At 37.2% G+C, this 18,510-nt stretch overlaps 1 protein-coding gene across 5 annotated transcripts in view; it reads right to left on the bottom strand.

Annotated features, from left to right (window-relative positions):
- The window catches only part of LOC129777308 (protein madd-4), a 517,165-nt gene that overhangs the window by 198,090 nt on the left and 300,565 nt on the right, over positions 1–18,510 (bottom strand). For all 5 annotated transcript variants that reach the window (XM_055783531.1, XM_055783529.1, XM_055783532.1 and 2 more), the window contains one exon: positions 10,576–10,645. In XM_055783531.1, coding sequence (XP_055639506.1) covers positions 10,576–10,605 — 30 coding nt within the window. In that variant the 5' untranslated portion in view covers positions 10,606–10,645. The remainder of the gene's footprint in view (positions 1–10,575; positions 10,646–18,510) is intronic.

Here is an 18,510-nt window from a genome sequence, read left to right as displayed (position 1 = left end):
ATGGGGTGATTTGGACCACCCCTTTATCTCAAAAATTACGGCTCGACTTGAATTTTTTATAATGTCATTTCCTTTTATTGTTGAACCGTATGTACCTGAAGTAAAAAAAACTTAGGTAAAACTTCACAAGTAGAGGGAAACGGTAGCATAAACACAGCAAGCACTTCGATCGTCAAAAAATGTGAATTTTCCGATCGTGGTTTTAAGGTTATTCCCGCTAATTAAACAAACTTTTCGTGTATTGTGCAGTAAAGTTCTGTTCGCCTACAGAAGAGGAACAATTTGATGTAGCGAAACTGTAAGTTTGATAACAATAAATGAAATTAATTGCATTTTAGTTTTTGCATGTTGTGTGGGGTGACATGGACACGTTTTTGTGGGGTGAATTGACCCTACAGATTTGAGGTTTTTGTTTAGTCTAATTGATTCCAGATGTCGCTGAACTAAAAAAAGAGGATGGGCAGACAACGTTGGAAGAAGGAGGAGCTTGAAAGAGCAACGCAGGCAATCGAGAACGGATTTTCTTTGACCAAGCTTCAAAAGTGTTTGAAAATGCTCGACCAATAGTGAAAAGATTCATGCAGAATTCAAGATGGTGTCAATCCAATTTTTCTGGTCTGGAATCTGGCCAAGACACCTGATATCGATCCCAAAATATTGTTACTGATTGTAACATTATTCCAAAATACTTTACATAAACATAAGTATGTTTTTTTCGATGAAACACACACTGGACCAAATCACCCCACAGACGGTCCAAATCACCCCGCATCAAATTTTAATGTCCAAAAATCATCTCTTTTATTTTATGATATATTTGGTAGTTTAAAGCTTGATATAATGATTAAACATTATTTATCGAGAGAAAACAAGTGTAGCTCAGTATACAATGTGACATTTTTTATTTAGACCGTATTAGTTTGGAAATATTAGGCGATTTGCTTAGGTGGTCCAAATTCCCCCCTTTTCCCCTACTGCGCGCTGGAACTTTCACATTTGAGTTTGTTTCTCCGAACAAATTGGATTACACCCACATTCGACAGAAATACATCGTTGTGATGCTTCGGATAATTATTTGAAAATACATGAATTTCGATTGCGCACTGCGGCATTACAACAACCGCATGCTAAACAAGGTTTTGGTTTATAGCATGGTAGAGAGAAATGTTTACCAGGAGAACGAACCAGATCCGTGAACAGAATGAAGATACACCATTTAGCGGAGGAAACATGGCGAGTATTTTCCTGCTTCAAATGTTGGAAGAAAAAAATACATTCGACAACAAGTGAATGATGAGTACACCGAGCTACCGCTCGACGGAATCCTCCTTTTTTTTAAATTACAGATTAATCGACGATCGAGAAGATCCAATTTTTATTTATTACAATAGACGAAAACCGTTCATGAGCATATGGTGGTTTGGACTCGATTCACAAATGCAACAATAACATGACGCTTTTAAAAGTAGATAAATTCTCTAAAACAAATCACATTTTCTTCATGCAGAAAAATAATAGAATATTGAAATTGGAGTATGGAAATAATGTAAGATTTTTTTGTAAATCCCAATTTCATGTGATACTCCGTTTCGTGATCTTTCGGTCTAAAAAAACTCAAATTTTGACGTTTGTGACACTAGTAAATGAGGTCCGATTGATCTAATATTTTTCATATGGTGTTCTATCGTGCAAATCAACATTTCGCAGGAAGTCCCGTATGAAAATTCGATATGGATATTTAATTGGCACCCTAATCCATACGTTTTGCCTCGTATTCCGTAAAAACAAGTCCCAGAGAGTCTATTTTGACAAAAAAAATATTGCGAGATAACAGTAGATCCCGACGTTTCATGCAATTTGAAGACATTTGGCAATAAAAAAAAATAGGATCCAAGCCGTCAGGCACGGACGGAAACTTGACGTAGGACTTTGAGGACAATACTTCTGAATTGAGTAAATTTAACCCATTCAGCACTTCAAATTGTGGCCATGGAAAACCCATTTATCATGTGAACTTATGTGAACTTATGTGAACATCAAACGGGTTGTTCTTAGTTGTATTGTGAGAACGAATCCAGAACCATTATGAACACTTTCTATTTCCAATAGTAAACTGTTAAAAGCAGTGCTTGGAAATAACTGTACATCAATCTTTTCAGCTGAATTTCCGACCACATTCGATCATTATACCATTGCATTCGGGAAACCGAATATGTACCAAACCTCACAATCACAGCAAGCTCCTCACAGTTGATTCATCCAGTTATGTTCGTTCACTTTTTCGTTCTGTTCTGCGTTCACGGAATGTGGGCAAAAGAAAATATCCCTAGTTTTGCCATTCATTGATATTGATATAGGGTAAATGATCTTGGTTTGTCCAATTTGGGGTGTTTTTACGCAACTAGTAAATGCAAATCGATTTTTCTTCATGAAAATCACACATAATCGATACGAGTTTGGGTTTGTTTAAAAGCCCCAAGTCTCTAGTTGCTAATACTACCATAAGGTGTTGAAATTATTCAAATTTTTATGTTTTTTAACGATTTTCCTTAAAGAAGAATTATGATCATGGTTTGACCACCTCTGATCATGGTTTGCCCAAAAAAATTATCATGGTTTGTCCGGTTTTAGAAATCTCCATTTTTTAATGAAAACATTCGAATTCACAATTAGATGTTGCATTTATCATTGCTTGAGTTTACTGTCATCATATTGATTCATTCATAATTTAGGCTTTCTTCAGAATATTGCCTTTTCTTGAGCATTTTAGAAGTGTTCACCTCAACACAATCAACACAGAAAAACCATACTTGTTCTATGCGCGAAGCACACCATAAACAAACATAAACAAACTGCAGCGCGCCAAGCGGTTGCCATAGAAATCATGTGGACAAAACAACATTATTGAATTGGACAACTCATGATCAGAATTGAGTTCATCAAAATGCGTTAATTTAATGGTTAAGCTATGTAAATCCGATACAAATGGTGAGCAAGCATGATGTTTACAATATTTATAAGTGTTGTAATCCAGAAAAGGTCTGAATACGTGCCAAATAATCATCTGGTGATCGATTAAAAGTTAGCTCGAATGAGGGGCGCATTGACACAAATAGAAGGTGTATTTTATAATCCTTTAAAACATGTGATTTCGTAAAAATATACTATCAAACTACTATAAATCATGTAAAAGGCAATTTCATTTATATGTTTCGAAACATTCGAAGGCCTTATTTGACACAGGAGCGCTGAATTGGAGCATTCAAAAAAGTGGGCAAACCATGATCATATTTTCGACTGAACAAACCAAGATCATTTACCCTACCAGTTCATTCACTCGGACACTTACGAAACGGAGAAATTCGTTGAGGAAGATAACGAAGTACAGAATGCTCATAATATTGACAAGAAATTAAATTGTTCAAACATGCAAGGTTTCCGTCTCAGTTAAAATGCTTTCATTTTACATAGTAAATATGCAATTCCAATTCCATTTGTCAAAAATGCTTCAAAAGACTCCAATTCCGATGTAAAAAAATACCGTCTTGACTCAATTTTTTACATTTAGTTCTTGAGTAAATTCCGAAAAGACGAATATAAAATGGTGGTGTCCAAGACACGACCGCAAAGGGAATATTTCGAGCTTCCTTTTGCAAACGGATCAAACTGTGCTTTAGGATTTGCGGATGAAATTGCCAACATCCAGCTTTGGCTGACAAAGTTTGCATTCGCTACCCGGATCGATTCTGCAGAATGTCTCCTCGCCATCCAAGCCTATGCAATCCTTAGCCGTGAGTGTGCATGCAGATCTTCCTCTTTTGTTGGCATTTCCACTTGCGCCACCGATTTGCGTTGCCCTTTCGGAGTAACTTCAAAAATAACTGAATAAGCAAGGCACTGACTCAATGAGAAAATCACACACATATCGGGATATTGAAAATGAACAGTCACAACATTCCTGACAGTTCAATGGTAATGAATAAATGTGAATGAATTCTCATGACTTGAGCTTTGAGGAAAGCTCAGATACAGGTGTATGACACGATTATCGCTATCTCACTCTACCTACCGTCATCGCATATCTCACTATCCCTCTGATATAAAAGTTCATCATCGACATCATGATATGTCAGATGGTGGTAAATTGGTAATTGGTGGTGTCGATGGTGTCGACGTCTGGTGGCAACTTAAAATTAGGGCCATAATATGTGTCCCAAACTCGTTGGTGTAATCTCTATCAGATATGATATGACTATACAATCCCAAAAGTGTTGCTGATTTTTGTTTAATTATAATATAAAATTGTCTTCATAAACAATTTTCGTATGAGACTTTTTCAACACCTGCAAACAAAAATGTTTTTAATTCAAACAGAATGCTAATTTGATATAGAAAAGCTAATTTTCATTCATAATTTTAATTTTGAAAACGTTCATTCCGACTGAAAATCAGCTATTTGTTGACGCTCCCATAAACTAGTAAACGAAGCACAATGCCGCCAACGTGGATCGCTGTTTTGAAGAAAACAAATACTTTTGATGTTTGAGGCACCAAAAACATGGCGGGTGTCATACAGCTGCTCAGATAGCACAGAATGAATATGAATGAACACAGTTGTAAATTTGTTTGCCGTCAAATGAATGACAGCAGCATCGACAAGCAAAATAAACGCGTTACGCTGATAAAAATATATTTTCAATATTACTTAACAAGCTCAATATTTCCAAGCCCTGGTTGAAAGACAATCTGATAGGTACTCTGACATCAACACGAAAACTCGACATTCTCTGGTTTTCTTTTATCGATAGTCATAAATGTACATACATCTATTTTAATAAAACCGTATAAAAATATAAATCTTTTTTCTTCCGTTTACTCAACCCGTTTTATGTCAAGCGTTCGAAAAATCGAACAGCAACTTTGATAAATTTTCATGGCTTTGGAAAGCAACCATATGGTAAGGTTTTGGCATCAAATGAGAGCTTAGTCTGTTAGCTACCACTTACTACCAATTTTATTAAATTTTGTACAACTTTATTGGGCAATAAATTCAGCTTAACCCAACTATGAGCACATAACACACATAACCTAACATAACCTAACTAAAAAAAAAATTAAAACATGTAAACTTTTCTACAGTATTACTTCGATAAAAGATCACACATTGTGATGTAGGAAAAAAACCGTTGAACCTTCTACATGAACAAAAATGTAGGTTTTGGTCAATGTTTTTGTTTGAAGATTTTTCGATTTTTTGCCATTTTCCGGAAAACGAAGAACGAAAAAAACTCTTGAAGATTAGGGTTTCTGTAACGCCCATTATAAAAATTACATCAATAGCTTTTGTTAAAAAAATATTTTTTACTGCTTGGTCGTTAATGGGTTGATTTAGTTGAATGCAATAAGATGCCATCATCTTACAATGCATACTTAAACATAAGTCGATATATTATTCTTGTCTGAAACATTGCCTGTGATGGGTTGTAATAATTATATCGCCAGGTGATGCAGATTTGATATCTTGTAATTTCGAAAATATAATCAGACAACAACCTTTCTGATAAAATTTCTTTCAACTTTTAACCTTTTAAACCAGCATGTTATCAGTACGCGCCTCTATCTGACTGGCAGCACTTTCCATACATGCGAAAATTAAGGAGGAATCGTACCTCGACCGATATATTACATGCCTAGTCCAAATGGTCAGCAGTGGTCAATAAAAAAAGAAGAAGATATCGAAGAAAGGGAAAATAGTTTCTGAGCAATACAAAGGACAGAATTGGAATAAAAGTTGACTAGAAAGAACGTATAGAATTTTTTCATAGTGCCTAAAGCGTATAGAAGAATATATATACACGTTACGATAAATGGAATATTTTTTCTAAAACGGTAAAAAATATACTTAAATATCTAAACTATATATACAGCGCGGCGTCTAAGAGTAAATCCTAATTCTACTTAAATCTAATGAATCTTAAAGATTAGAATAATCATGGAGGTAAAAATTTGCCTTAACCTAGTGAAAATTATTCTAATTAAAAACACTTATGAATGTAGATCAATTCAGGAGTTTCACATCAGAACTTCAACTTAGTTGTCACCCGTCAGGTCAGGATACAGCAGATTCTGATCGGGTGAATATAGTAAACGTGAGTTACAAAAAACTAAGTTCAATCAAAAATATTCACACCATATTGTTTCATTGTTAGGAATTTTATAATTTTTCCAATATGTGTGGAATAAAGAGGAAAATTATAAAAAACGGAAACCACATCTATTTCGGTGCGCCAACACAGACTTTCTTCGAAATAGAGTGTCGTCATCTTCCAAGTTATCTCCTCTCCTTCGATTCTGATATGTGCTTGCTATCAGTAAGTTAGAATCATTTTTTTTCAATTCGATTTCCCATTAGATGATTATTTGTTAACACAATTCATGAATTTTCTCAGCTTCCTCCAGTTTTTATTCTGATAAATATTTCACATGAATTGAATAAAAAGCATTAATTGAAAAAATTCAAATTACATTACTATGATGGAACCATGATGATTCGAATTTTAAATTTAAAAATGAGCATACATTATCAAAATAAGCCACGTGTTACATGCGTTTTATTGGAGAATGACTTGCACTTCATTCGTTTCCGAACAGTTCGAGTGGCGAACGACCGTTCGTTCAATCTTTTATGCGAACCAGCTCGCAAACGGTTTGTCCGTCTGTACCATGGAGGCGAACGCCCGAATGTTTGTTGCTCTTTCATACAGCGCACGCAGCGAGTGAAATCTAAAGAACATGTCCTATTTATTCAAAAAAATGTTTACTTGTTTTACTATCTTCACTGTTTGTGTTAATTTGCGATTTTGGGTAATATGTATTTGAAATCTTTTAATTTTTCGTAACATGTATCATAGTGTGAAATCGAAGACGTAGTCCAACGACAAAAAAAAAAATAATTTTTTTATTTATTGTTGGGGAATTTTTCGGGGTTCACAAAACTCAAACTTTGGCTGCTACGCAACACTAATAAATGAAGTCCGATTGAGCTGATATTTTTCATAGAGTAGTTTTTCATGAGAATCGTCATTTTTATTTCGTTTGAAAATTCGAAGTTTCCGTTTTTCCCTATACCAACACTCAAGTGACTCTCATATAGAAATCAAAGACGTAGTCCTACGTCAAAAGAAAATGACCATTTAATATTAAATTCAATTTTTCAGTAAGATTTTTCAATACAGCGCGGACTCGATTATATACAGTCTCCGATTTCTTTTCACTGTATATAATAGAATCTTGTATATAATCGAGTCAACAAAAATATATTATTTATTTGTTTTTCATGCATATATTTTTCGTTTATTGGAAATGAAAGAATTTAATTTTTATTCTTCCCCTTAAAGTCAGAAAACATCTGTCTCATATGAAAAAAAAAAAAATTCCAGAAATTCTCAGGAGGTGATAGATGATCGTATTTAATGGAAAATATTCTTCTACGCATATGTTCGAATTTCAACAATGACAGATTTATAGAACTTTTTTTTTGTTCGGGCTTTGTTGCCTCAAACTGGCTCTACACTAAAAAGTACGCTACGTAAGCCAATTCTGTTGCCTTATTTTGAAAGTTGAGAAAATTTAGTATAGAATATAGTAGTGGAACACATAAATTAGTGTATTTAAATAACATTTTGGAAGTGAAAAGTTAAATAGTTAGTAATTTTTAATGCGTAATTACTAATTTCATTCAATAAATTCATACTAAACTTGATTGTTTGTATCAATCAAATTGAAGCTCTCAAACCACTCTACAATTTGCTCTTTGACGCCCAACTTCTATAGGTGGAAACAGAATGCCGCGTTGTGCGTTGCTTCTCATCAGCTGTCATTACTTGCGTTTTGTACTAAAACATTCGCCCGACGCAGTCTGTTGATTTGCAGTCACAATCTAGCATTCGCGTCAATTTTTTTTCATGTAAACAAAAACAAAATAAAATTCGTATGAAAATCTTGTTCTTGTTGTGTCCACGGATCAGTTGAATGATTTTTAAAACCACACATTGACCTATTCGCGCTGGCGGCATTGAGCTTCGTTTACTAGTTGAGGGAATAGTTGGAATGAACACGTTTTGAATGAATAAAAATAAGCTTTTATCATATCAAACTAGTACTCTATTTTAAACGAAAAACATTTTTGTTTGCAGGTGGTGAAAAGTCTCATACGAAAATTGTTTATGAAGACAACTCTATATTACGATGAAAAAATTCAGCAACAATGTTGGAATTGTTGCCATATGGTTGAATGAAAGTCAGAAACACGTGTTTCAAGTAATCAAATAGCACTATGTGAAAATTTTCATTCAAATTTTAGAATTAAAAAAACGGCTTCGTGTTTTCTAGTCTGATAGAGATTACACTAACGAGTTTGGGACCCAAATTATGGTCCTAATTTGAAGTTGACGCCAGACGTCGATACCATGCCATTGTTATCGCGAATTCAGCGCAAGCAGTTTAGAACAAATGTTAGTGTTTAGTACAAAGATGCTAATGACGCAACGCATTATTGTGTTCGACTAAATGGAAACACACATATTTAAAATGAAGTGTCAACGCACAATTGTCGCAACGCGACGCATAGTGCGGCATTCTGGTCCCACCTAAAGCACAATTGTCGCAACGCGACGCATAGCGCGGCATTCTGGTCCCACCTTATCTTTCTTAACTTCGCTGCAATATCGATATAAACAATCCCTGGTGAAAATTCAAGCAAAATCTTCAAAAATCGCGATTTTTGCCCCACTGTACTTATAATAGCCACTTAAATTTTACCTTAACGTTGAAAGGTTACATTTTTTCTTGAAATAAGTTATATTTAAACTATAGAAAACATATTTTTTTCAAACTGTATATAATCGAGTCCAAAATAGTATATAATCGAGTCTGTATATAATCGAGTCTGTATATAATCGAGTATGTATATAATCGAGTCTGTATATAATCGAGTCCGACCTGTAGTGCGTTGAAAATGTTATTTTTCTTAAAGAGTTTAATAATTTTTCAACTACTTTGTCGAGTTAGCGGCCGGTTGATTTGGCTGGAATAGCTTACTAAATATATCTCTAAAAAGTTCATGAAAATACATTTGTGTTGTATTTAATCTCTTTGCGTACAACATCCAACCTCACTCGTGGTGTATTGATGTAAAATGATTACATAGATCATGTTTGGGCCGTACTACTGGACATTAAATCGTACGACAAGGTATATTCACCATGTTGTTTAGTGAAACTATTTTTCTAGCTTGTACATATTCCCATCAATTGAACTTTCCAAGTTTCTCACAGAACATTTCTACTAACAAGTGACATATTCGTAGAAAAACTCAACACAATTGATCAAATTAACACCTTCTCTGGCCAGAATAATCCGGAAAGCCGCAACAAACCGAAGCTCATCATGGAGAACGAGGCTCGTTAATCTGATTAGGTGCAAACTTTGGGGGGCTGAGGCTCATTTGCCGAGCTGGGAGGCGATGCTGCACCATGTGGCCAGCTGGTTGGCAACTGGATGCAAACTATATGGCATTTGGTGGTAAACACTGTGGCAGCTGGTGAACCACATACAAAACCAAGTCAGGCCAAACCAACAAGTCCAAGTTGAAAGACGTTTAAAGCGTTCACTCTGCACTCTTCGGATCCCGCTCAGACCTAAAAATGCTTATGTTCTGTGGCACCCGCTTGAGTGTAATACCTGGCTGAGAACCCCGTTTCGGAGCGACACAGACTAAGAAGGACCCACCGTACATATAACTGGCTTATCCTGCAGGAACACTTCATCATTTCCAGCTTCTTTGTTGAGCGGTAGATAAGAGCACTTGTCCTTTTAACGTAACTCTCTGCCCATCTCTCTCTCTCTATCTCTCTCTCTCTCTCTCTCTCTCTCTTTCTCGCAAAAGCTCGACCTGCCAAAGCTGGAGCAGGTCTTTAATTTTATTCATTGGAAAAGTCTGACACTTTGTTCGGGGGGAAAACTCCCATCGAGTAAGGAGTGCACGGCAGATAGGATTTGGAAGTTCCTTTTTTTCATGTGGATGGTTTACATCGGAGTATTTTGGCACAGGAAAGTTGGAAAACTCTACCTCAAGGCATTCAACCGAGAGATGCATGGGAATGATAGCGTACGCGTGGGTTTGCGCTCTTCATGATGATGAGAGGAAGGGGGAAAAGTTATTCACTTTGGTTGTTCGATCAACAGAGAGGCACGAGTTGGGCGCAATCCCCGGTAAGGATTGCTTCCGAGTGAGATCACAACGATGTATGGGAAGTATATGTTTATCTACTAATCATATGATTGTTCATACAAACTTATCAAGGTAAAATATTCTTGTTCTCTCAACGGAATGTATATTTGAACTTTTGTAAAACATCAAGAGCATTTCTTATAGGGAAATTTCTTTCCAGTTGCAAATTGTTCTTCGGGATCCAGTCAAAACAACCTCTGCTGAAGCGATGACCATATGTGAAAGTGTATCATCACATCATCCGCTTCCCAAACATGAAGAGAGATAATGATTCATGTACTTACTAGCAGCAGTATTATTTCCTTTAAATCCATTTTTATCAACTCAGATCGTCTACCATTTTTTATTTATTATCTGCAAAGAAAGAAGAGAGAAAGAAACGGTTGAAAAACTAACCTTATTGAATACGGCTCGATTGATAATAAAACACATTTATGGCGGAGTCAACCCGATCTCTTCTCGGGGTAGGACGAAACGGAGAAAAACAAGCCGAGAAGGTTTTTCCACTTGGCTTTTCATTCGCTTGTCAATTGCAGTGTTAGACGGTCCCATTTGTGGATTCACTGCTGCAGCAACGAAAAAGTAAGCACAAAAACCGCAAACAATGATGAACGGAAAGGACCTCTGAAGGCCCAGTTTTCCCACTGCGGCATTTCAGTTTCGCAACTATTGGATCCGAAATAAAATCGAACTCCGTTCGTCGATACGGCCTAGCGCGCTAGCCTTAGTCACTGCGCCAGACGGGGGAACCATGCTCGTTTCTCTACAAGAAAGACGTGGAAAACCCAGGTCTGAAAAAGACATTTTTCTTTTCAACGACTTTCCAGCGGACACAAAAAAGCGCTCCACTTCTTTCACGGGTGGTATTATATTTCGGTGCCGCTGTCGCTGCTCTGCTCCTGCGGGTGGTAGTGCTGTGTGTTTTAGAGCGTAGCAAAAGGCGCTGTTATTGAAAATTGGTATCAAATTTTATGATTTAATAATAAGCCGCAGGCTTTTGTCAAGATTTTCCCGGTGCTTTCCATAGTTCGATTTTTGTGGCTTCTGTGGTTTGTCGTTCATTCCGGATTGAAACTCGATCTGGTGGTGAACGGGGGAGCGTTCTTATTGTTTCGTTTCGCTTTAAACATAACCTGACATTACTATCTTTAAAGAATTGCCGGTGGCATATTTGCAAATAAATATATTGAATTGCAATGATAACTAAAACTTGTAGTGGTTTGTTCGTTTGGATTTAATTATCAGAACTTTTTTCGATTTCTTGTCGGTAGTGAGAGAGCTAATCAAGGCAGCTAATAAGGCAGGAAGTCTACTTCACCTGGACACTGGACACTGGACATCGAAATAAACGATACAAGATACTGGGCGCAATGATCTACTTTTTTAAACAAATCATTCGGCCACCGACGCACAGTGGTCCCTGAGAAAATTTAGGCGGCCAAAACCCAAAAAATGAAGTTGCATAAAAACAAAAAACTAGCAGTGGGTTATATTTCTTATATAACTGCAAGGTGGACGTAGGTCTAACGTTGACTTAACAATAAATAAATAAGAAGCATATAAATCTGAGGCATTTAATTTTTCGGATAAAGTGATTATCATACCACTTCGTTTAGCCTGAAAAAAATATTAACGCTCAGAGGGGGAATCGATTCTTCCTCGGAAATACCCAGCTCAAATAGTACCCACTCCCCAAGCCCCGACAATTGGAATCATCGTTGATCCGGAGCAGGATTATTAACACTTGAGAAGGAATGGATTCCTCCTCGGAATTACACAGCAAAAATAAGACCCCCTACCCAACAATTCCAACTTCCTAATAACGACGATCGATTGCATCATTCGTAAACAAATAATTTTATAACGCTGCTTTCATAAATGCGATTTCTTCGATATGTAATATAATATACACTTCGATGATACCCACTACACCATATCATATCGTATTCTTCACTATCAAATCCATAGTCAATGGCACCCTTCGGTATCGAATTATCATGAATACTTCGGTTTTCGCTAAATGCTCCGTTCGGTCCGACTGCAGAAGAGAAATGGAATTGAAAAACGATAAATGGGAGAAATAGATGTTGAAGGTTGAAAGGGGATTGGCGGAAAACTTCTGCATTTTATCTCTCGAATAATGTGATTATCATACCACTTCGTTTTGCCAGATGGAAATCATTAATGCTCAAAGGAGGAATCGAGTCCTCCGAGGAAATACGTAGCGCAAATTAGAATCGACTATCGATCGCGTCATTCGTATACAAATAACTTTATAATGCAGCTTTCATCAAAGTGATTTTTTTGATATGGTGAAATATCCACTACCATATATTTCGTATTCGTCATTATCAAATCCATAGTCATTGGCGCCCATCGGTATCGAATTATCATCGACACCACGATTTTCGCTGAATGCTTCTTTCAGTTCGGCCTGCATAATTTTTTCTGAACTCTAATTAAAAATTGGGTGTCCCTGAAAAGGGCCGTTGATTATATGCTAAGGTAATAGCACGCTCTCCTCGGATACGACGGGCCGGTTGGATGTCTTTGAGCATAATGTGACGCGTTTTGCGTGGCTTAGCACACAAATTGGTATCAGGCCGACTAAATATGCCTCGCTTGCCTCCTGCAGTGCCATAACGGCAGAAAACTTTGGAAGTGCAAGTCGGTTTTGAAGTCCTTGGCAATTCCACGAACCAAGCGCTGCAAATGTAGCTTGCGGATCAGCAATTCGGTCGACTTCTGATAGTAATGAATTTCAAGCAAAGCGACGGTTCCTGGTCAGTAGCGATGCGGCTTCTTCACACTTCCTGCGGCTGGTTCGCTTTTCCAAGCTGTTTTCGTGGTGCATACCACCGGTAGATATACGATTCTGCTTGGTCCCAATGAAACGAGTCCTTACAGTACGAGAGTAGAGGTAGAAATGAACGAGCGCAAAGGAAGCGTCATGTTTTATACCCATCCGTTCGGTTCACCTGCAGAAAGAAATGGAAGGGGAAAAGAAGAGCATAATGCATAGGCGTCTGAGTGCGACCCTCTTCATCTCGTATCGCCGCATCAACTGAATGGATTTCCAGAGCGTATGCGAGTTTCAATAACCTATTTTCAATGCAATTTTAAAGCAATTGAAACAAGTTTTCGGGTCAATAATTAACAATCATAAAACTCGTGGACATTTTGTCTATCGAATGAAAGGCTTATCATGCCACTCCGTTCAGCCGGAAAAGAGGTATTAACGTTCAAAACCTTGCAGTCCAGCGTCACTCTCTCGTTTTCTAAACATTGAACTTACACCCCGGTATATAAATGAAAGACGTAGTCCTTTTTCACACAGCCCTTGAGTTTTTTACCCGAAATCCCCCCTTTTGGATTTTTTCTCAATATTAACCCGAAATCAGCCATTCCATGCCAAACGAATATACACCCAGGTTTTTTTGCGCGGTTTTTTACGAGGTTTTTTTACGCGGATTTTCCAATTTACGCGGTTTTTTACGCAGTTTACACCAGTGCAATATCACATCTCCCCCTCAGCTCACATTTTTTTCTTAGAGCTCCCTCAGAGCATATTACGGTAATTAGTGCTTGTAACGGAGCTTAGCGCTTATGAAGGAAATTAGTGCCGCACCTTATCACAATTCTTACGTGGATTTTAGGTGTTGGGTAATGGGTATCTCAACGGGCTGTACAACGGGGCGGGGTTTTTACGGGCAGCGATTCGTGAATGGATTTCCCTGTCTACTTAGCTCTGGACGGCCCAACAGTGGTACTGCACGTGCATCGGCATTAGAGTGTACAAATCACAAGGAAATCTTTTAGCAACATCAGATGTCCTCATTCGTGAGGAAAACCGAACTATAGCTACCAGTAGCCAACGAAAGTGCAGGAAAAAACTACGGGTTTTCAGAAGCGAGTAACACTCAACTTTTTACTTCCGTTCTACGTGAGGATAGTCCCATTTGATATCTATCATTAGGTGACATGGTTTGTTTTTACGCGGAACTTCCAATTAACGCGGTTTTTTTTACGAGATACGTATCCCCCGCGTAAAAAACCTGGGTGTAGTGATTCTCGGATTTTCGTGAAAAGTGGTAGTTCTGTTCTTCATCACAAAATCTTAGACCAGTATTTTTTATTTTTCAGTGGGGTGACCATTTCCATTTTGGGGTTGTCCGAAAAATCAACTTTTTTCTCTTTTTTCCAAAAATGACTTTTTTTTCAAAAATTCGTAACTTTTTAATTACTAAACCGATTCAAATGATCGCAATATCAAATTAAAGCCAATCACATATCTCACACATGCGTAATTCTCGAGTCAGCCAGTCAGCTTAAAAATCCCCGCTCCGATGCCGTAACGATCATTCTCATCCAAACCATACACCACATCGTTTCGCATCACATCACATCAACAAACCAACACAAGCAGCCATGTCTGGACATGGCAAAGGAGCAAAGGAGCAAAGGAGGATCGCGACGATAAGAAAACCCGCATTCAGAACAGACCACAATCGGTTCCGTGGACACCAAGACAACAACAGGCAGTTGCAGTGAGTGGCGAGTGGCAAACGCAATCGCAAAACGGCAGCAGGTAGCAGAAGAAAAAAGTTTGTTCTTTATTCAAACTACTTTGGTGGCAAATCCAGAACAAGGCGGCATCGAGGACGTTTTTTTTTCAAAACCACGAGTATTGAGTTTTCTAAATTGGAACCATTCCTTAAAACACGGCGCTTATCAGGGCCATTAAACCTTTCAAAAAAAGAGTTCACGAAATACAGTTGTATAACATGCATTCTAAAATAATATCCAAAATAATAATAAAACACAAATTGATTTTTTCATAATTTGTTTGCCAGGATATGATGAGTATGTGAATTTGTCAGTTGTTCTGAGTTTATTGATGGTCGCAATTATTCAATTTTCACCAATTCTTAAATTGCCTTCAGATTGAAAGTAGAGTAATTTACATTTATTTCAACATTTAGCTAATTGGACGGACATGTAATGCAACATATTTGGTTGGACATTTTTGTAAACATAGAAATCGGGATCCAAATTATGATCCCACATTGAAAGTCAACACTGTACCACTGTCATCGCAGATGTTCAATTACAGGTTAAAATCGCTTCGCGACACTGAGTGGTGCTTCGGCACGTCGCATTAAGTGTAATTTACTGTACAACATGTCACAATCTGGATGGGAAGTAATTTTCTAACTGTGAAAGCTGTGGCGAGTGGCAAACGCAATCGCTAAACAGGAAGGTTTAGCCGAACAAGATGGGGATATCGAGTGATAACAACACAATAAACTCTTTAGATTAAAGATGATTTTGTGGTCCTGAAAAGGACCCTTTTTAGGGCTTGCTTCCGGATCAGCAGTCGGAAAACGCTCTTTACTTGGAGCAGGTATACTTCGTCACCGCTTTGGTACCTTCGGAAACCGCATACAAGTTCACCGGGCAGCAACAGACTGATTGCGATTGCCCCTCTCTCCCCCCTTTTTTGACCATCCCGATACAATAGAGCAGGGCAAGGTGCTTCTATATATACCAGGTGAAACAATCATATGAAATGCTCTTTCAGCCATATTGGAATTGCTGTCGGTATTGTTTACAAACAGCATCAGAACGCTGCCGTCGGCTCTCTACAAACTGATAAGCGGACCTTACACGGTCAACTTTATTGACAATATGATGACATTTGAGAGCATAATGACAGCTGAACATGGCCGACGACGCAGAAATCCGGATTTTCTGATTTTCGAGCATCAATATCGTGACATTTCATATGGATGCATGATGTTGACGTTTTACCTCACGGACTTCCAGACTGAGTTGCCAGATATGCAAGCGCACATTTAATTTTTGTTAGTCTTTTTTGCGATTGCAATTAAAATTTATAAACTACTGAAATTGTAGGAATCATAAATGGAAGCTTTTGGCTTGGAAAACCGATACTTTGAATAGCAAAATACGGTACTTTTCACGATACAAATCAAAACTTCAAAGTAAACTGACAATGTGATGGTGAGAGAGTGGATGAAACTTAACGTTTTAGGAATTTTTTAACGTTGAACTCGGTCATTCTTTGCGCTAGTGAGCGGGTTGTGTGTTTCTTCACACTCCGCTATAAAATTTGGAGAATGAGAAGATCTGGGAAAATCACAAATGAAAAAACATCATGTGTTAATTCAAGCTACAGTAGAATCCCGATTATCCGCGGAATATTCGGGCAAACTCACCGCGATTAACGAATATCGCGATGACCCATTAAAGGACAAAAAAATGCAAACACGAAAAGAGATGTTTCAACATAAAAACTATGTTCTATCAATACAGAAATCAATCAACTACCCATCTATAAGGTCGTGTACACCAGTGGCTAAATAATTTAAAAGCCATGACCACAACAAAAGAGCATGGGCCTACCACTCACTAACAAATTCCGGAAAGGCCTATTGATTTACTATGGAACTCGCAGTCACGAATAATCCGCAGGGCGGATCACCCGCTCGCGAATAATCGGGGTTCTACTGTCATAGTCTCATTTATGGAATAAAAACATTTGCTTGCAGATAAAATAACTTGCATATATTTTCGCAAACTAAAATAATCTGGCATCTCTGAAACTGAAAGGAACAGTCTGTATTTGTGAAACGAGTATTATGATGTATTTTTGAGAAGAAAAACCGAATTCTAAAGTGTAAATTATGAATGAAAATTAACTTTTACGAATCAAATTAGTATTCTATGTGAATGCAAATCACTTTTTTTCTGCAAGTGGTGAAAAAATACCCATACGAAAATTATGTCTGAAATTGACGTTATATTATAATAATACATTTTAGTAGGAATATCTGAAAATTCAGGGGAAATAGGTTAAGTTAAGGTTAGGACTACGCGCTTGAACTAATTAAATAATACCAAGTAGATATTTTCATTCAAATCTTACCAATTGAAAATTGCCTTTTAGCCTTCTAATCTGATAGAGAATAGTTTGGATCCCAAACTCAAATGTCGCCACTAGCCATCGCGGATATTTTCGTTGTCTCGGGTTGAGGGCGATATTGACCGTGTAGGGTGGAAAAATATTGATTGAGGTTAGATCAGATGTTGAAAGCCTAGCTGTCACGATATTGAAGACACTTATTGTCAATCCGGTTGATCGTGTAAGGTGCCCAATACGACGCTCATTCGAACGATGCTTACTATGTTCGCCTTTGCGAATTTATGTGAAAAAGGAGGGATGATTTTGTAGAATTTCATTCTCATTTCCACTACACTCGAGATGAAGAATAGAAGGTGGGAAGATTCACGGGTTTTGGTTGTGTTAAATTTTGATTGTGTTAGTAGCCAGGAAGATAGGAAGTTCACATACCAGGCATACCAGTCAGTTACTCAAATGGTACAAAATTGAATGTGTCATCGAATAACGTTGAAAGAGGATATACAAAAGCTAATTACAAATTTCCAATTCATATTTTTCGCATTATGGAAAAAATCAGAACATATCACGAACTAAAATGTTTAATTTTTTCTTTGATTTCAGAAATAGTATTCTAATGTCTACTATGTATGGATTCAAGAGCAACTTCATGGAAGTTTGACTTTTGTCAGCAATTGTAATTACTTCTTCACAATTAGGGTGCTGAAAACTTCAGTCGTCTAAAACTAAGACGCAAGCGGAAAACTTTTTGTCTCAATCTAAGTTATACGGAGTCAATTAAATTTATTTTTCAAGTTAATTTTACATGAAATAACTTGCAACCTTTTTCCCATGCTCTGTCAAATGTTTATCCGTCAAAGGAACAAAAGATTGTGTGACTCTGACTTTGTTCGTTAACGTTTTTGGTCGACGTAACGAGAAGTAAAATTGAATTGAAATTAAGTTTAGAACACTTCAAAAATATTGAAATTTCAGTTTCTGTTAGAATGTTATGATTTTGAACGCTAGCATTGATTTAGGGAAAAAATAGAGCGTTCATTTCATTTGCTTATTTTTACTTCCAATAACAACACTTTTCCTATGTAGTGGGCTGTTATAAGAAAAGTAACATACATAAACAAAATCTGTGACGTCACAGATTTAAAAAATCTTCCCACCATTCATTTTCCATCTCGCACTACACTCGCATGTGAAAATTCAAAAATGGCGTATCCTAGCAATAACAAAACAAACAACCCCCGCTCCACAAACCGTAATAGCCTTCTTATTGAAGTGA

This window comes from Toxorhynchites rutilus, chromosome 3, assembly GCF_029784135.1.
Source record: "Toxorhynchites rutilus septentrionalis strain SRP chromosome 3, ASM2978413v1, whole genome shotgun sequence".
NCBI classification, from domain to species: Eukaryota; Metazoa; Arthropoda; class Insecta; order Diptera; family Culicidae; genus Toxorhynchites; species Toxorhynchites rutilus.
This window is presented reverse-complemented; position numbering and strand designations above follow the sequence as displayed.